The following is a 20,447-nucleotide window of genomic DNA, read 5'->3' as shown; positions in this document are numbered from 1 at the left end:
GCAAATTCTGCATTTTTCTGGTCTGCTTGGCAGATGTTCTAGTGGGGAACCTACAGAACCTTCCTCCAGGTAAAATTCCCCACTTTGTTTATCAACTCCCTCCAAATATTTAGCAGATACACAGCAGCTATATAAATTCAGAGAATGTGGCCTAAGTTCAACTTATTTTGTTCTTTGGAAACGGATGACATTGGTTTGGCTGTATTCATCTTTATTCCTTCATGGGATGTGGGTATTGCTAATAAGGCCATCATTTATTTTCCACCCTGAATTGGCCTCGAGAAGGTGGTGGTGAGCTGCCTTCTTGAACTACTGTGGTGTAGGGAGCTGTCAGAAGGGAGTTCCAAGGTTTTATCCCAGCAACAGGAAAGGAATGATCATATGATTCCACGTCTGGATGGCACATGACTTGGAGGGGAACTTGCATGTGTTCTCATGCGTATTCCCTTTTAGGTGGTAGAGTTCATGTGTTGGGGAGTTGCTATTGAAGATTTGGCAAGATGCTGGTATATCTTGTAGATGGTACACACTGCTGCTATTATTCATTGATGGCAGAGGGATTGAGTGTTTTAAGTGGTGGATGGAGTTCCAATTAAGTGGATTCTTTGTCCTGGATGGTGTCAAACTTAAATGTTAAGGAGGAAGTGGAGATTATTCTAGTTCACTTGTGATTTGTGCTTTGTAGATTGTGGAAAATCTTTGGGAAAATTAAGGGGCAAATCATTCTCTATAGAATTCCCAGCCTGTGACCTACTCTTGTAGCCAGTGTGTTTATGTGGCTGGCCCAGTTAAGATCTGGTCAATGGTAACTCCCAGGATGTTGATAGTGGGCACTCAGTGATGGTAATGCCATTGAATGTCAATCATTGCCTGGCACATGTATGGCACAAATATTTTTTTACAACATATCAGCTCAGTTTGAATGTTGTCCAGGTTTTGCTGCATGTGGGCAAGGACCCCTTCATAATCTGAGTCATGAATAGGATGGAGAACTGCATAATTTATTGCCCATTCCTCGTTATCTTTATGACTTTAAGTAGTTAACCAAGTAGTGACCGAGTGGAGTCACATGTAGGTCAGGAACAGCCTCCCCGGACAGGCGCCGGAATGTGGCGACTAGGGGATTTTCACAGTAACTTCATTGAAGCCTACTCGTGACAATAAGCGATTTTCATTTTTCATTTCATTTTTCATTTCAACAGTAGAAGGATATTAGCAAACCAGATGGAATTTTACAACAATCCATCAATTTTCTGTCATTTCTAGTGCCCAGAAATAGTAGATTTACTAAATTCATTTTGTTAACTTGGCACAGCGATGTCTGAAATGTGAGTCTAGTACCACAACAATCACCAACAGTGGTCATGATGCATCTAACATTGTGACATACTGGGAATTTCTCATAGACTTTGTTGGCTAACTAGGCCGGTTTAAGCACTAAAACTGTTATTGTTTCCCAACATGTAATAGTTACCCCAGACCTCAGACCCAAGAATATCAGTTGTTCGATTGAAAAACAAAACCAATATCTATTTCTTCAATCTCCTTCTCTTCATCTACATACATGCATAATCTCATTTTTGAGAGATTAAATCCAGCAAGGATAATGGGATAAAAGACTCCTTTGTCTCCCTGATGGCTGTAGGAATAAGTATGGTACTTTCTTGTATCCAGTTTCCAGTGGAAGTAAAAGTCCCCATGATTTGCTGTATGTTGGCATTAAACTGGCCATCTCGCCATAAGGTCAAATTCATTTAGGCTAATTTAGTAATTCCCAAAAACGTCCTACTCACTAGTTGTTCCTCTTTGTTCTGGTCCTTTCTGTGCATCGAATCCAAAACATTCCTGAGAATAAGCCATGGTAACAAGATGCTTACAACAGCATGGGGGAAATGAGCAAACTTACAGAAATGGATTTGGGGAGATGCAGAAGAACAAACATTAGAAACAAAAAAAGATCAAGACCCAGTGACTGCAATTAGAAAAAGGAGCAAGAATAAGAGCCCTTAAGCCGGTTTCCCCATTTAAAATGATAACGACAGTTCTTCGGCTTCAATTCCACTTCCCCACCCGATCTCCGCATCTTTTGATTTCCTCAGATCCAAAGAGTTATCGACCTCAGCCTTAACAACAGAACATCTAGAGAATTCCAAAGATTCACAATCCTTTAAGTGAAGACATTTCTAATCTCAGTCTCAAATGACTGCCCTCTTATCCGGGGACTATGATTCCTAGTTGTAGACTCTCAAGCTAAAAGAAACAGCATCCCAGCACCTACCCTGGAGAGCCCTTCAGAATCTCAATCATTTCAAAATAGTCACCTCAAATTCTAATAGAGAATATATGCCATTCTACTCCATCTCTCCTCACACAACAACCCTTTCATGCCAGGAATCAATCTTGTAAAAATTCAGAGACAAAAAGGCAGTCAAAAATAATAGACAATGGTGAATAGATTTTACACCATTAGATTTCAGCAGAAATACTAATTTCTAAAGAGACAATTAACGTGCCCACACGCTCTACAAAGCCCTGCCCAGCAAATCGATCAGATCATTGTTTCCAAATGATCCTACCCCACCCAAATTGAGAAATCTTTCCAACCTATACATTACAATCCAAATTCTCCATTCCTCCTGCTCCACTTGTACCCATATATTCTGGAGTTAATCTGGTCAGGCATCAGGTTTACTCTCTGGAAGATTTTGTCCTATAAAATTTGACTTTGTCACCTCCTTCATCGCCATCAATAGCCTCATAAGTGAAAGCACTCGCATATACTGTCTCTCAGCATGACCCAAAGCTCGTCGCTTAGAACCCTTATAGGGGAAGGAGAGGACAATACAGCTCAATAGTCTGGCCCGAGTTCAAATCCAGATCATAGCAGTAAATTATATTACAAGCAATGATGCAAATTTTATTCATCTATTGTGTCTTTCAATCATAGATGGTGTCAGCCGTGACTCGATCCGGACCACATGTTCTGGGTTTGTCCAATTCCAGGGTTTTACCATAAAAATCATGGCCAACTCTCCAGTGCCATGCTGAGAGCACATTGCACTGTCAGAGATCTTTCAGATGAGATGTTAAACCATGACCCCATCTGCTTGCACCGATTGATGGCAAAGATCCAACAACACTGATGTTAAAGACGAGCAGGGGAGTAAATATTCATCCCTCAATCAACATCACAAAAACAGAGATCAGTGTCTCATCACTGTTTGTTGGAGTTTGCTGAACGTAAATTAGCTGTCGTGTTTCAAACATTGCAATAGTGATTACACTTCAAAAAGTACTTCACAAGTTGTAAAATGTTTCGAGAACTACAGTGGTCATGAAAAGTGCTCTACAAATACAAATATTTATTTTAGATATTTGCCAAAACCTGAAATACATCCAAAAGAAAATAACACTTATGGCACCTTTTGTCCCTAAACACTTTATTGCCAATTAAGGACTTTAGGGCGGCACAGTAGTTAGCACTGCTGCCTCACAGCTCCAGGGACCTTGGTTTGATTACAGCCTTGGGTGACTATCTGTGTGGAGTTTGCACGTTGTGTCTGTTTTTTGTTTGGATTTCTTCCAGGTGCTCATGTTTCCTCCCATGTCCAAAAATGTGCAGGTTAGGTTGTTAGGCGATGCTAAAGTATCACCTAGTGTCCAGAATGTGCAGGTTAGCTGGACTTATGGGGATAGGGTGGGGGTGGGCCTAGATAGAATGCTATTTTGAAGGGTTGGTGCAGATTCAATAGGCCGAATGGTCTCCTTCTGCACTGCAGGGATTCTATGAAAGTGTACAGCAATGTACCAGCCAATTTGCATAAAGCAAGATTCCATAAAGAGGTAACAGGTAAACTAACTATTTTGGTGGTGTTGATTGAAGGGTAAATATTGATCCGGGAGAATTACCCTGCTCTTCTTCAAACACCGCTATGGGATCTTTTACATCCAGTTGTATATGAAGAAGCCTATTCAAAAAATCTCCAACAATCTGAATTGTGCTCAAGTCCCAGGAGTGGGATTCAAACCCATGGCCTTTTCATTCAAAGGCAAGGCTGTTAACATGGAGCTCCATGGTTCCCGCTCTAAAGGATTAAAAATCAACATTCCCGCACTCCTTGGTACGAAGTTTAGCATAAATATTGTTGGCAACAGATATTTAAAATTTTCTTTAATTATATTTCTACCTTGTAAAAGAGAAAAATACGCATCCACTGCATTTTTCACCATGTCCATGTTACAATTCACATCTGTAAATAACTCCAGAAGTTTCAACCTTGTGCTTCTCAAGTCACTGAAAGACAAACAAAATATATTGTGATGATTGGAAGATGTTGGGTAAATTGGATTAGAAGTGTAATGGCCAATTTAAAAGTAAAATGTCTGGGATTAGAATGATTTTATTTGCTTCGAGGAAACAGCAGATGAAATTGATAAGGAATGCATTTATCAGTCTGGGCTAATGCACAGGGAAGTCCCTGGGGAGTTAATGTGCTTTTGCAGCAGAGTGTTTTCAGTTTGGGGAGATGAGGGCATTGCTGGGTGGAGCTCAGAGTTTGGAGAAACTTTGAGAGAGACAGGAGCTGAGTTCTGCTCTGCCTGACTCTGATGCACAATTCTTTCCAAGTAGGAATGTTTAAAAACAAGAATGATAATATTTCAAAAGCGGAGCAGTCTTGTCTGAAGACAAGGAAAAGGCTGAAACAACCCAGTGGAAGCAGCTATTTGAAGATAGTCAGCCAGAGTCTGAAGGGGTTCTAACCAGAACCAGAGTCTGTTCTGTACTGCAAGTATTACTCTATCCCCTGTTAATTTTATGATGGATTGAGAGCTGTACGTTTATTTTCTTGTTTAATGGGAAATTGTACAGAAGTGTTAAGAGGTAATTAATTGTAAGATGTTCGTTTTGAGTGCCATGTTAAAAAGTTTCATCTTGTATTTAGACCAAACTTTTGTTTTAGAAATACCAAATCCCTATTTTCTTTCATGCAATCACTCCTGGAGCGAATTATTCTTTAAAATAAACTAAAATATTGGGGTTTCAGTCCAGTAACCTAGCTACTGTTGGGGTGGGGTCTGGGATTATAATAATATTACTCTGTGAGATTACCAACCTAGCTGAAATGTGGAATATTACTCCAGTATGCACTTCTATATGGTATAAATGTAAAGCATTACTGAACATTACCAGTCTTGACCCCTCCGCCCCAGCAAACTACTTTGTCCCTGACCTGAAATATTAACTCTGTTTCTCTCTCCTTAGATGCAGCCAGACCCGGAAGTGGTTTTCCAGCACTTTTTAAAATTCAGGTTTTCAGCAACTGCAGTATTTTTCTTTTATTTCAATTTCAGGAATGATCCCTTTTCATTGCCCCTGTGATGAGTAGATACTGATGATTTATTAGGATCAGTGCTTCTGGGCTTGATTAATTCTAACTCAATAACACATTAATTCAGTACTCCCATGCAGTTAATGTTGCTTCTCACACACTCTCAATTATGTATACCCACTTATTTGGGGATTATTAAGGGTGATAATTACTCAATACAATATTACACCAAATGGTATTTTTATTTCTTTAAAAACATTCAATGTTAATTTCAATTCCCAAATATTTATGTCTAAAATTTTAATCACAATTGTTACTGAACAATATAAACAAAAGAAACAATGGTTGAACTCCTGGCCGACAATAAGTTAGTTATCCTCAGATGGGTTAGCAATGAGGATATTACAATTAGCCTCAGCACTCCCAAATACGACAGTACAGTCAGATCCCAGAACCTGTCATTGCTTGTTTCTGATCTATTAGGCAGTGTTTTCTACAAGAGAATATCTAATTCTGCCTCTAATAACCCTTTTAGGATTCAGTGTCAGCTGTGACTTTGTTAGTAAAGGTCTTGCCTATAGGTTGGAAGCAGGAAAGTTGCTATTCCACCTCAGGGACGTGGGCACCAAATGAATTCAAGCACAGTGTTGAGAGACTAAACAAAAGTTAAACATTGTGAATGCTGAAAATCCGAAATAAAAACAGAAATTGCTGGAAGAACTCAGCAGGTCTGGCCTGGCAGCATCTATGGAGACAGAGTTAACATTTTGAGGACAGTATGACTCTTCTTTGGAACCAAAGAGAAGACGATGTTTGACTTCTTTCTCTCTCCACAGATGCTGACAGACCAGGTGAGTTTTTACAACACTTTCATTTTTTATTTAATTGAACCCAGGCCCCAGCTGCTTTCTCAATTGGCTCCAAAAGACCCAATGGTACATTTTTGAAAACCAGGAAACCCTTGGTTCAAAGATTATCCCTCAATCAACATCACAAAACAAATGGTCACTTTCAAATTGCTGCTTGTGGGAGTTTGCGGTTTGCAAATTGATGCTGCACTTTCTACATTAGAACAGTGACTACACTTCAAAAGTACTTTATTGCCTGTGAAGCACTTTGCGACATTGAGACTGTGAAAAGCAGAAAGCAAGTCTTTCTTTTTTTATAGGTAAAGAAGGGTAACTAATGCAAGGTGAAACAGAGGGGGATTTAACTACGCAGCCTCAGAAGGCTCTCCAGCCGACCAGTATCATTAATTGAACAATGATTTTGTACGTCCCACATGTGGTTGCCTGTAGGCAGAGACAACACGTGGACGGCGGTGGAGCAGTTCTCAGGGTTACCTGGTTTTCAAAAATGTACCATTGGGTCTTTTGGATCCAATTGAGAAAGTAGCTGGGGCCTGGGTTCAATTAAATAAAAAATGAAAGTGTTGGAAAAACTCACCTGGTCTGTCAGCATCTGTGGAGAGAGAAACAAGTCGAACATCATCTTCTCTTTGGTTCCAAAGAAGAGTCAAAGTAGAGCAGAATACTGTACTACCTGCTAACCTGGATGGGTGAAACTGCTACACCACTTCAAGATGGGCATCATCAAGGACATTTACTGTGTTGCAGAATGTACTGTTTAAAGGATGCACTGAATCAACTTACCAAACTCTCATTCCCAGCCCTATGCCCTCTATTACAGAGGCCAAGTGTAGCAAGGTCTTGGAAACTCCTTCACTTCCAAGCCACACATGATCCTGTCATTCCTTTATCATTACTGTGCAAGAACACACAATTCACTCCCCAACTCCATCGCAAGGCTGAAATAGCTCAAGAAAGCAATCACCTATCACTACTTCAGGACTAATAGGGGCAAACAATAAAGGTGGCCTTGCCAGCACTGCCCTTGTTCAAAAACGTTCCCTGTTAAGATCGAAAATTTCCTTTTACCTCCTAACCACCCCTTTCCACAACACCGTTCACCCTCTTTCTGCAGCTAAAAATTTACAATACAACATAATGCAACAGTTTAGCTAGAATATCAACCCAAGATAACATTTACATTCTCAAGACGTGAGCATCATTGGTAAGGCATAGATTGCTGGTGACGTCACAAGTTTCTTCATCAGAAGAACCTCCACCACCAAGACGGTAAACGGTTCAGCTATTTATCTGTGTTTCTGTAATCTGGTTCTGTAATCTGAAGAGGTGGGGGGAGGATAGCCCTTCCAGCTTCACTGGAGCCCTGTCTGCCTGCATCACCTGTTACCGTCTCCCACGGCATGGACGTAAGGGAGGAAACAGCCCACAGAAAGAGACTATAACATTGATGTGGGACAAGAACATGAAGATAGGTAATATAAATACAGGATATGAGCTAGCTATGGGGAAACGAGGTTTAGGAGATAGGAAGAACAGAGGTTTGCAGATGTGTGCGCAGATCTTGGACTGGTTATAGAAGGGTCAATTTACCCACACAAGGATCTCCAACTCACACAACAGAGAATCAAATTGATCACATCTGCATCAGTAAAACCTAGAGAAGATCTTTATTAGATGTCAGAGTTAAACACAGAGCAGTATCGCCTCACAGCCCAAGTCCAGCTGAAGCTCAAGAGCGAGTCAGCTAGAGTAAAATTCAACATCGGTAGTCTCAAGGACAAAGCAATATCAAACTTGTATGAATTCACATTGCAAAACAGATCCAAGCTCTAAGATTTACAGGATATTGAAACATCAATGCAGGATCAACGGCAACAACTAAAGACTGCTTGGAAAAGAACATGTGAGGATGTATTGCGACGGAAAAACAGACAACACAAGCCTTGGATTTCAAATGCTACCCTTGAAAAAATTGAAATCAGGGAGAGGTGAACAACTGTCGCTCCAGACCTCAAAGAGCAAATGCACAAAGGGAGTACACAGAGGCAGAAACAACAGCATAATATGAAAACACTCTACGAAACAACTAGACAGCTATCAGGAAAATTCAGACAAATGCCCAAATTAGGGGCCTAGATGGAAAACTTCTCACTTTTACAAAAGATCAGCTCATGAGATAGGCAGAACATTTCAACCAAATCCTGAATACACCCCCACCAACTGGATTAGCTGATATACAACCTTCAGAAAACCTACTGGATATCTGTGAACACCATCAAAAGCAGACTTCATGGAAGCAATCCCATCACTGAAATGTGGCAAATCATCTGGACCAGTCGACATACCAGCAGAAGCTTTGAAGGCAGATGTAACACCTTGATGGACATGCTCTGTGCATCCCCACCAGGGCTGAGGCACCACAAGTCAGGTGACCCTGACCTATACAAGAAATCAAGGTATGACCTCCGCAAAGGCATCAGGAATGTCAAGAGTTAATATCAGACCAAGCTAGAGTCACAAACTAGCATTACAGACCTCTTGTCAGTTGTGGCAAGGCTTAAACAATGGGCTACAAAGCAAAGTTGAGCAGAATCCCCAGCAGTAGTGCACCCCTCTACAAAGAACTCAATGCATTCTATATTATTTGAGCAGGAAACTATCAAACCGCTATCAACTGCTCAGGCAGCCCCTGACATATCCACCGAAGTCAGATCGGCCTTCGTGAAAGTGAACCCTCGGAAAGCAACAGGTCCAGATGGGGTCCCTGGTTGTACACTCAGATCCTGCACGGACCAGCTGGCAGATGTGTTCGCGGACATCTTCAACCTCCCCATCCGCTTCAAGACCACCACCATCATACCGGTGCCAAAGAAGAATCAGGCAACGTGCCTCACCGACTATTGTCCGGTGGCCTTGACATCAATCGCAATTAAATGCTTTGTGAGGTTGGATGAGGCACACCAACTCCATACTCCTAGAATGCCTTGATCCATTGTAGTTTGCATACTGCCACAACCGGTCCACAGCAGACGCCATCTCCCTGGCCCTACACTCATCCCTGGAGCATCTCGACAACAAGGACTCCTACACCAGACTCCTAGTTATTGACTACAACTCTGTCTTCAACAGCATAATCCCAGCCAAACTCATATCAAAGCTCCAAAACCCAGGACTTGGTTCCTCCCTCTGCAACTGGATCCTCACCTTTCTGACCCACAGACCACAATCAGTAAGGATAAACAACAACACCTCCTGCACGGTAGTCCTCAATACCGGGGTCCCACAAGGTTGCGTACTTAGCCCCCTACTCTACTCCCTGTACACACTCGACTGTGGCAAAATGTGGCTCCAACTCCATTGAAAAGTTTGCTGACGACACGACTGTAATGGGTCGGATCTCGAACAATGATGAGCGAGAGATAGAGAATCTAGTAGAGTGGTGCAACGACAACAATCTCTCCCTCAATGTCAGCAAAATTAAAGAACTGATCATTGACTTCAGGAAGCAAAGTACTGTACACACCTCTGTCTGCATCAACAGGGCCGAGGTGGAGATGGCTGACGGCTTCAAATTCCTAGGTGTGCACATCACCAACAACCTGTCCTGGTCCACCCACATCAACTCTATGATCAAGAAAGCACAGCGCCTATATTTTCTCAGGAAACTAAGGAAATTCGGCATGTTCACATTAACTCTTACCAACTTTTACAGGTGCACCATAGAAAGGATCCTATCTGGCTGCATCACAGCCTGGTATGGCAACTGCTCGGCCCAAGGCCGCAAGAAACTACAGAGAGTCGTGAATACCGCCCAGTCCATCACACAAACCTGCCTCCCATCCACTGACTGTCTACACCTCCCGCTGCCTGGGAAAAGCGGGCAGCATAATCAAAGATCCCTCCCACCCGGCTTATTCACTCTTCCAACTTCTTCCATTGGGCAGGACATACAAAAGTCTGAGAACACGCACAGATTCAAAAACAGCTTCTTCACCACTGTCACCAGACTCCTGAATGACCCATTTATGGACTGATCTCTTCACACATCTCTCCAGAGTAGTATTTCACCCAATGCCGGTGTCTATGTACTTACATTGTGTATTTTATGTTTGCTCTATGTATTTTCTTTTCATGTACAGAATGATCTGTCTGAGCTGTACACAGAACAATACTTTTCATTGTACCCGGTACACATGACAATAAACAAATCTAATCAAGCCGCACCTTCTCCACATTCACTACCCAATAATAGTCTAACAGGTACGGAATGGCCAGGCCTTTGACTGCCGCTCCCTTTGGAGCACTGCCTTCTGAATTAGCACAGTGGGCTAAACAGCTGACTTGTAAAGAACAATACCAGCAGCGCGAGTTCAATTCCTGTACCAGCCTCCCCGAACAGGCGCCGGAATGTGGCAACTAGGGGCTTTTCACAGTAACTTCATTGAAGCCTACTTGTGACAATGAGCAATTATATTATACCAGCCACCTTCCCTGCCCACACAAACGATGGGACCAGCCTGACCACCCCTCAAAGGAATGGCTTTGGCAAAAAGACCAGCAGAATATTCATTTTTACCGCCTGCACCTGCTCTGCCAGCAACAAGGGGAGGCTATCCCATCGGCCCAAGACCTCCTGCACCCTCCACACCAGGCTCATAAAATTAAGCTTATGAAGTCGTGCCCAGTTCCTTTCTGAATTCTTGCAATGAAATAACCCTGACAAATCTTTATCACAGAAAATTGCAATCATTTCACTAAATACTGAAATGAAAATTGCTTATTGTCAAATAGGTTTCAAATGAAGTTACTGTGAAAAGCCCCTAGTCGCCACATTCCGGCACCTGTTCGGGGAGGCTGGTACAGGAATTGAACCGTGCTGCTGGCCTGCCTTGGTCTGCTTTACAAGCCAGCGATTTAGCCCCGTGCTAAATACTGGATTCCATGTTTGCAAACCTTAAACTATGTCGCAATATTGACAAATTGGGACTGTTCTACTTGGAAAGAGCAAGTTGAGGAGAAGATTTGATCCAGGTATTCAAAGTTTCCACAGGATTGGGTGATATTGTTCCCACTGGCGGAAGGGTCGAGAATAAAAGAGCAATTGGCAAGAGAAGCAACAGTGGCATGAGGAAAAACCTGGCCAGGCAATGAGGATGTGGCCTTCTCCCTGTGCCATGTTCATTCCAATATATTGTGCTGTCAAACCCGTCAGTAAACAAGGAAGTTGTGATGGGAAGTTGCAGTGTTTTTTATTCTGAGTGTTTTGTGACTGGGCTGTCTGGGGAGGGGGACACAGTGGTGAGGGTAGGGTGGTGAGGGGGGAGAGGCAGGTGGGGAGGGGCAGGGTGGGGAGGGACAGGGTGGGGTGCAGAGGGGGGAGGGAACAGGGTGGGGAGGGGGACACAGGGTGGGGAGGGACAGGGTGGGGAGGGGAGGGACAGGGTGGGGAGGGGAGGGACAGGGTGGGGTGCAGAGGGGGGAGGGAACAGGGTGGGGAGGGGGACACAGGGTGGGGTGGGGGACACAGGGTGGGGTGGGGGGCAGACTTTGTTATGGGGGTGGGGGTGGGGGCGGGCACGATGGAAAAGCTGATTTAAAAGGCCTGACATGATTTGTTTTTTTGAACCTTACTTGCAGATCTTCGCCGCGGCGTTGTTGGTGGCAACTCCATAGAGATTGAAAGAAGCCGGGGCCGTGGCTTTCAGCGGGTTTCGATGGAACCAGTGGGTCATTGTGACTTGTTGCGGGAAGAAGCCGCCTTTAATGATGGAGCGGGCGGGCTGGTGGTTGGCTCGCTGACCCCCTCCGCGCACTCACACTCCCCACTGCGCTATGACACAGCCGGAAGTCACACGGAAGGCACGCTGCGCGCTCTCGTCACCACACCACGCCCCTCTCCCGGGACGTCACATCCTTCCCGTGAAGGCCAAATTGTTTTTAGTCATTTTGTTTTCATTTGCACATTTAATCCTCCCCTCCTCCGATGATTTATCCGGGGCCCTTCGACCTTTGCTACCGTTTCGAAAAAAAAAGTCGCCGACCGCCATCGCCCGTTGGTTTTGGCCCCGCCCACGTCCGCGCCCCCTCTTGGGAAGACGTCATTGCGGGCACTCCGCATTCCCATTGGTGGAGAGGCCCAGCGCGGGCTCGCCCTCACTTGTTGACGGTTACATCACCTCAACCGTTGCGTCTCGCGCCCGCTCAACCGACCTTGCAGCGTGGACTTCAACCCGGGTGGGCGGGGCCGGGGCTGGTGAGTGACGGGCTAGGCGGCCAATCAGCTTCGGCACCAGGCAGCCGGGAAGGTTGAGAGCCCAATCGGAACGGAGGAGGGCGGGCGGGGCGCGGCTAGCAGCCATCAGGTTAGGTTTCAGGCCTCTTTTCCCCTCCCCCCTCCCTCCTCCTCCTTTGGCTTGGACTCCACACACAGAGAGAGCTCAGATGGGCTTGGTCAGGAGCTGGATTTGGTACTGGTTGGAGGCTGTGACTTGAGTTCAGACTAGTTTGTAAACCGCGTCCAAATGCTGACTTGATATCATTTGCAGCGATAATATATCTTTTTGAAAACACTTTTTCTTTTGGAAAAATATGACTGATATTAATAAAACAGTACAAAAATGGCACGCAAGTTTCAAAAAGGGTACAGACTTCGATTCCTGGGGACAGTTAGTGGAAGCTATCGACGAGTACCAAATGTGAGTTACTGTTAATCCTGTTTTTGAGCTGTTACTGACCAAACTTTTAACAATAAATCTCAGGCCAGCTCTACGTTGGAGCTTGTAAGAAAAATAAATACTGAAAATAACACCAGTCTTTAGATTTAATCATGCCAGAGCCTTGTTCAGTTCATTCTGCATCCACACCCTCTTTTGTTATGGGTGGAGACAGGGGGATATGTTGTTGATGCTTTGCTCTGTTTTGAACGAGAATACTTGCTTTTTTTTTTGGTTTGCACTGGAGTTTGTTAGCTGATCATGTTTCATCATTGCAGTTGGATAACGTGGGAAATAATGACTTTTTAATTCTTTCATGGAATGTGGGAATTGCTGGCTGTGCCAGCATTTATTGCCCATCCCTCATTGCCCTTGAGGGGGCTATTTGAGAGTCAACCACTTTGCTGTGGATCTGGCGGCCAGACCAAGTAAGGACGGCAGATTTCCTTACCTAGAGGACACAAGTAAGCCAGGTGGGTTTTTAGGACAATCTGTAATAGTTTTGACTTTTAATTCCAAAATGTTACTCCATTCTAATTTTACCATCCGTCATGGTGGGATTTGAATCTGGGCCCCCAGAGCATCACCTTGTTCCTCTGGAATACTAGTCCAGTAACAATGTACTATCCCACTGCCTCCCCTACATAGTACATATTTAAGTTCGGGGTGGTTTTTATTTGCCCTGTATCTGGTCATTGGCAAATACACATGCTCCTGTATTATGTTAGATGAATGGTATCAGGATGGTACATTCATGGTAGGATTTTTTTCCCAACTCTACCCCTTCAATTCGCCCACCCCCTGGTTGGGGCCATTTCGGATAAATGGCTTGCTGATGTTTCTCAACTGCCCTGTGTCAAGGTTTCTGGTCTCTATTATGAGGGTTTTCACTTCATACATAGATGTAGGGGTATAGATGGGGTTTTTAATGAATACTTTACATCTGTCTTTACCAAGGAACAAGATGATCATAAGATGTAGGAACAGAATTAGGCCATTTGGCCCATCAAATCTGCTCCACCATTCGATCTCATCCTGGTCTAAACTCCACCATCCTACCTGTTCTCCATAAGCCTTGAACCCATTACTGATTAAAAATCTGTCTAATTCCTCAAATTTACTCTCTGCCCCAGCAACCAGCGCACTCTGAGGTAGCAAATTCCACAACCCTTTGGGAGAAGTAGTTTCATCTCAACTCCGTTTTAAATTTGCAACCTTTATCCTAGACATTGACCTCTCATTTCAGAATGCCCCACAAGAGAAAGCATCCGTTCCAAATCTACTTTATCCACACCGTTTATCATCTTGTATACCTCAATTTGATATAGTGCAGGTCATGATGAAAGAGCAGGTAGTTCCGACATGAGAACATTTCTTATCAGTTTTAATCGGATAGACCATTAAAACACCCGGAGCAGATGCATCCAAGGATACTGGGGGAAGTGATGGTGGGAATTGAGGCGCTGGCCATAATTCTCCAGTCTTCCTTATACTTGAGGGTGGTGGCCAATGGACTGGAGAATTGTAAATGTTGCACCCTTGTTCAAGAGAAATTAAAGACAAGGCAGCAACTACAGGCCAGTCACTTTACTTAAATGTTTGTTATTGAAGGGAAATCAGCACAGATTTGTTGAAGGCAAATTGTGTTTAACAAACTTGGTGGGGTTTTTGACAAGACAGCACAGGGTGCGGTTGATGTGGTATACATGGACTTGCAAAAGGCATTTAAATAAAATGCTACACAAGATTACGGGAGAAGTTATAACTCATGGAATAAAGGGGACTGTAGTGACATAAATTTGGAATAATTGGCTGAGTGACGAGAAAGAGCATAGTGGCTACTGGGTATTTTTCAGACTGGAGGAAGGTTTGTAGTAATTTATTTCTGATATATTAATGACCTAGGTCGTGTGTAAAGGCCACAGATTAAAAAATTGTGCATGATCGAAAACTTGGAAGGATTATGAACTAGGAGGCTCAAGTGCAGAACTTCAAAAGGGCATAGACAGGTTGGTGGAATGGGTGGACAAGTGACAGATGAAATTTAATGCAGAGAAGTATGAAGTAATTCATTTTGGTCGAAAAGATGTGGGGGGGCAATACAAAATAAAGGATACAAGTCTAAAGGAAGTGCAGGAGTAGAGGGACCTTGGTGTACAAGTGCATAAATAATTGACGGCATTGAGAGTGCAAAAGCAAGTAGGTCAAAATCCTGGAATTCCCTAACAGCACTCTGGGTGTACCTACAGCACGTGGACTGCAGCGGTTCAAGAAGGCAGCTCACTGCCACCATCTCAAGGGCAATTAGGGATGGGAAATGAATGCTGGTCTAGTCAGTAAAGCTCACTTCCCTTGCATGAATAAAGTAAAGGTTATGTAAAGTTACATAAACCTTGTATTTGGCCTCGGCTGCAGTATTGCACCCAGTTCTGGGCACCACACATTAGGAAAGGTGTAAGGGCATTTGAGAGAGTGCAGAAAAGTTTCAGGAGCATGGTTCCAGCAATGAAGAACTTCGGTAAAGTGGGTGGATTGGAGAAGCTGGGGCTGTTTTCCTTGGAGAAGGTTGAGGAGATTTGTTAGGTGTTCAAAAATCATGGGTGGTCTCGACAGAGTAGAAAGGGAGAAACTGTTCCTACTTGTGACAAGACTGAGAACAAGAGGGCACAGATTTAAGGTGATTGACCAAAGAAGTAATGGCAACATGAGGAAAAACTTTTTCATGCAGCAAAGTGATTGGGATCTGGAACACACTGCTCCAGTGTGATGGAGGCATGTTTGATCAAGGCAGTTAAGAGGGAATTGGATTATTATGTGAAAGGAAAGAATGTGCAGTGCTTTGGGAGAAGGCCAGGGAGTGGCACACAGTAAGTTGTTCCTTTGGCGATCCAGTGCAGATGAGAGGCTGAAAGGCCTTCTGTGTTGTCACCATTCAGCGCAGGCTTGGAGAGCCGAAAGGCCTGTTCCTGTGCTGTACTTTTCTTTGTTCTTTGATTATGATATATGGGCTTCCCACACAATTTTCCTTCCCTGTGAAAGAAAACTTGATCGTTTAAAAAGTTGCATTTTTTTCTATCCTGGGATTTTTAGGTGATGTTTGCATTGGGTTCTATTTCAACAGTGAGAAAGGGAATTGTTTAAAAAAAATTATATTGCAATGCTTTTACCTAGATTGGGTTCAAGGATTCACATCAAAAGAGAAGCAGTTGTTCCTTGTTGTGGCCAGTGCCTTTCTTCATAACGTGTGTCTGTATTGGATGGCCAGTAAGGTGTTTTGCACAAAACAGGAAATGGGTGTGGAACGTCTTTTGCAGGAAACGGTCTTAGTGGACTATTCCTGGAAATGTCCTCTTGAGAGATCCTCGACTACATCTTTTTCCTCAACTGGTTCTTATAGATGTGTCCCAAGAAGAATGGGACTTTTAATGGGGCTCGTGATTTAAAATTGTGGAAATAGGAGGAAGGGGGAACATGTTATGCAGTTTGTTTTGTTGTTGCTTATTTGTACGCTTTGACTCCTGGTGGCACGGCAGCACAGTGGTTAGCACTGTTCCTTCACAGCACCAGGGACCCAGGTTCGATACCTGACTTGGTGCAACATCTATGGAGTATGGACGTTCTCCCCGTGTCTTGTGGGTTTCCTCCGGGTGCTCGGGTTTCCTCCCACAAGTTCGGAAAAACGTGCTTGTTAGGTGAATTGGATTCCCCCTCAGTGTACCTGAACAGGCACCGGAATGTGGCGACTAGGGGATTTTCACAGTAACTTCATTGCAGTGTTAATGTAAACCTATTTGTGATGCTAATAAAGATTATTATTCTGAAAACATTGACCCATTGTTTGGGTTCCTTATCCTTGAATGTGAATGTTGCAATTCTGTCTTGTTTAGATAACCATTAGTCGCACAAGTTTTGACTGAGAAAGTCAGTACTATTTTCACTGTCGGGGTTGTGTGTGTGGTGTGTGCGTGCGTGCGCGTGCGTGCGACAATACCAGGTTAAAGTCCACCATGTTTGTTTCAAACACTAGCGTTCGGACCACATCTTCCTCAGCTGCATTCACTGGATTCACTACAATTGGACTGTAGCTGTTCAAAAGACAACTCATCACTTCTCAAGGGTAATTAGGGGTGGCCAGTAAATGCTGGTCTAGCTTGCATCCCTTAAATGAATACATTTTTAAAAAAAATGTTAATGTGCATCATGTAGAAGGGAATTGCTGTTCCTATGCATCTGCTGCCCTTAATGATAGAGGTTGCGAGTTTGGAAGGTGTTGTCGGAGGAGCCTTGGTGAGTTACTGCAGTGCATCTTGTAGATGGTACACACTACCGCCACTGTGCTTTAGTGGTGGTGGAAGGAGTGAATGTTGAAGGTGGTGGATGGAGTACCAATCAATTGGGCTGCTTTGTCCTGGATGGTGGTGTTAGATCTGTACTAATCCAGGCCAGTGAATCACGGAATTGTGTTTTCACACCCTGGGCTAGTGCCTGATCAATTACAGTCCCAGAAGGCTCTGCAGTTCCAACACAAGCGAATTAACCAATAATTCATTTATTTTCCTGAGATTTTTAATTGACCCTTCACTGCTCCAATGCCATAGAGGCACCAGATTCATAAGTAAAACTTAACTTTATTTATAACAAGAAAAGAGATCAACATTTAATAGGAATAATGGAACAATGAGCTGCTAAACTAATTATTCCCCCCTTCTACCCACACACAAGACAGACACAGTGGGTAAGGGAAGGATCAAAATAGCAGGGATTAAAGTGGGGATGAGAGGTGGGTATCTTTGTTGCTGAGGTTGTAGTCTTTATAGTAAGCCATCTTCTCGGGATGTGAAATGTTGAAACCCACCGCTTGATTTGGAACTTCTAGATGGTGGCTTCAATTAGAACCGCAGGCGTTGGAATTTCCAGAGAAAGCATCCTATCGGGCTACATCACAGCCTGGTATGGCAACTGCTCGGCCCAGGACCGCAAGAAACTTCAGAGTCGTAAACACCGGCCAGTCCATCACACGAACCTGCCTCCCATCCATTGACTTCATCTACACCTCCCGCTGCCTGGGAAAAGCGGGCAGCATAATCAAAGATTCTTCCCACCCGGCTTACTCACTCTTCCAACTTCTTCCATTGGGCAGGAGATACAGAAGTCTGAGAACATGCACGAACAGACTCAAAAACATCTTCTTCCCAATGCTTGAAAGGAGCCGCAGTGAGGGAGGACTGGCATTGCCGAGTCTGATCAGCTACTACTGGGCGGCTAACAGAGCCATGATAAGGAAGTGGATGGTGGGTACGGGGTCTACCTGGGAGTGAGCGGAGGAGGCTTTGCGCAGGGGCACCAGTTTGGTAGCCCTCATCACGGCTCCCCTACTGCTTTCGCCGGCCAGGTACTCCACCAGTCTGGTAGGTAGGGAGGGGGGTGGGGGGCCTGCAGATATGGGGCCAGTGGAGGAGGCATGTAGGGTAGGTGGGTGCGTCTGTCTGGGCTCCAATATGTGATAACCATCAATTTGCCCCCGGGAACATGGATGGAGGGTTTCGAACATGGCGGCGGGCGGGGGTGAGGAGGGTGGGTGATATGTTCCTGGAGGGCAGCATTGTGAGTCTGAGGGGTTTGGATGACAAATTTGGGCTGGTAAGGGGAAATGACTTTAGGTACTTACAGATGCGGGACTTTGTATGCAGACAGGTCCCATCCTTCCCACACCTCCCGCCAATAGGGATCCAGGACAGAATAGTCTCTAGAGCAGAAGAAGGAGAGGGTAGAGTCTCAGATATTTACAAGGTGCTCATGAAGGGGGAAGAGTCCCAGACAGAGGAACTAAAACTCAAATGGGAGGAGGAGCTTGGTGGGGAGATGGAGGACGGGTTCTGGGCGGAAGCCCTGAGTAGGGTAAACTCAACCGCAACATGTGCCAGGCTCGGCCTGATCCAGTTTAAGGTCGTTCACCGGGCCCACATGACGGTAGCTCGAATGAGCAAATTCTTTGGGGTAGAGGACAAGTGCGCTAGATGCGCGGGAGGACCAGCGAACCACGTTCACATGTTTTGGGCATGCCCTAAGCTTAGGGGGTACTGGGAGGGATTTGCGGGGGTCATGTCCCGGGTGCTGAAAACAACGGTGGTGATGAGTCCAGGGATGGCAATTTTCAGGGTTTCGGAAGACCCGGGGGTCCAGGGGAGAAAGAGGCCGATGTTCTGGTCTTTGCTTCCCTGATAGCCCGGCGGCGAATACTGCTGTCATGGAGGGACTCAAAACTCCCGAAGACCGAACTATGGCTTTTGAACATGTCACGTTTTCTGGGTATGGAAAAAATTAAGTTCGCCTTGAGGGGATCTGTACTGGGGTTTGCCCGAAAGTGGCAACCATTCATCGACTTCTTCGTGGGAGAGTGAACGTCAGCAGGGGGGGGGGGGGGGGGAGGGGGGGAGATTAGAGTAGAGTAGGAGGGATAAATAGGCGGGTAGTGTCTATGGGAGAGGAGCGGGTATGTGCATTATGGTTTGATTGAACTATTGGTTTTCCGTTGATGTTTGCATATTTCTGTTATCTGTAACTTTACAATGCCAAAAAATAACTCAATAAAATTGTTTGTTTAATAAAAAAGCAGCTTCTTCCCCACTGTCACCAGACTCCTAAATGACCCTCTTATTGACTGACCTCATTAACACTACACCTGTATGCTTCATCCGATGGCGATGCTTATGTAGTTACACTGTATATCTTGTGTTGCCCTATTATGTATTTTCTTTTATTCCCTTTTCTTCCCATATACTTAATGATCTGTTGAGCTGCTCGCAGAAAAATACTTTTCACTGTACCTCAGTACACGTGACAATAAACAAATCCAATCCAATCCTCTGGGGAGTCACTTGCACTTTTATTGACCTGGGCTTTCACACAGGAGATCCTCCTCGGGTCTGTTCAATTCTTTTTTTTAATATAAGTTTAGAGTACCCAATTCATTTTTTCCAATTAAGGGGCAATTTAGCATGTTCAATCCACCTACCTTGCACATCTTTGGGTTGTGGGGGCGAAACCAAGGAAACACGGGGAGAATGTGCAAACTCCACACGGACAGTGACAAAGAGCCGGGATTGAACCTGGGACCTCGGTGCCGTGAGACTGCAGTGCTGCCACTCCGCCACTGTTCAATTCTAACTTGTGTCTGTCAGATGGACTATCAGCCTCACTGAGTTACATCTAAGGTTCATAAGAATGGGTTTTCAAACAGCCCCTCTGCCTGCAGGTGGTGCCGGACTGCAGAGAGAAAGGTCTTTATCCTGAACCTTCAGAAAGAATCCAACAGGTGAGAGAGAATTCAGGGCTCTGGCTTCACAGTTGCCTAAATAGAACGGAAATGGCTACTTGCCAACAGCTCACAGGTTGTGCAGAAAGAGGAAGGTACTTAGTCACAAGCCATCAGATGAGTGAACACTCTTTATCAAGAGTGGAACTTACACAGGCTGGGTAGATGGACTGCTTGCAGCTCTTTAATTAGAAATTAAACTTTCACAGGCTGGCTGGAA

The 20,447-nt window shown here is 44.5% G+C and overlaps 2 protein-coding genes across 2 annotated transcripts in view; one reads left to right on the top strand and one right to left on the bottom strand.

The window, feature by feature from the left end:
• Nucleotides 1–12,230, bottom strand: part of brox (BRO1 domain and CAAX motif containing) — a 56,909-nt gene extending 44,679 nt beyond the window's left edge. The window contains exons 1-2 of the mRNA XM_038798884.1: nucleotides 11,831–12,230; nucleotides 4,188–4,294 (exon numbers count right to left, since the gene is read on the bottom strand). Coding sequence (XP_038654812.1) covers nucleotides 4,188–4,294; nucleotides 11,831–11,931 — 208 coding nt within the window. The 5' untranslated portion in view covers nucleotides 11,932–12,230. The remainder of the gene's footprint in view (nucleotides 1–4,187; nucleotides 4,295–11,830) is intronic.
• A 367-nt stretch (nucleotides 12,231–12,597) lies between these two features.
• Nucleotides 12,598–20,447, top strand: part of aida (axin interactor, dorsalization associated) — a 75,277-nt gene continuing 67,427 nt past the window's right edge. Inside the window, 1 exon segment of the mRNA XM_038798970.1 lies at nucleotides 12,598–12,894. Coding sequence (XP_038654898.1) covers nucleotides 12,788–12,894 — 107 coding nt within the window. The 5' untranslated portion in view covers nucleotides 12,598–12,787.

This window comes from Scyliorhinus canicula, chromosome 6 (genome assembly GCF_902713615.1).
Source record: "Scyliorhinus canicula chromosome 6, sScyCan1.1, whole genome shotgun sequence".
Lineage (NCBI taxonomy): Eukaryota > Metazoa > Chordata > Chondrichthyes > Carcharhiniformes > Scyliorhinidae > Scyliorhinus > Scyliorhinus canicula.
The sequence above is the reverse complement of the archived record's forward strand: the minus strand, read 5'-3'. Positions and strand labels throughout refer to the sequence as shown.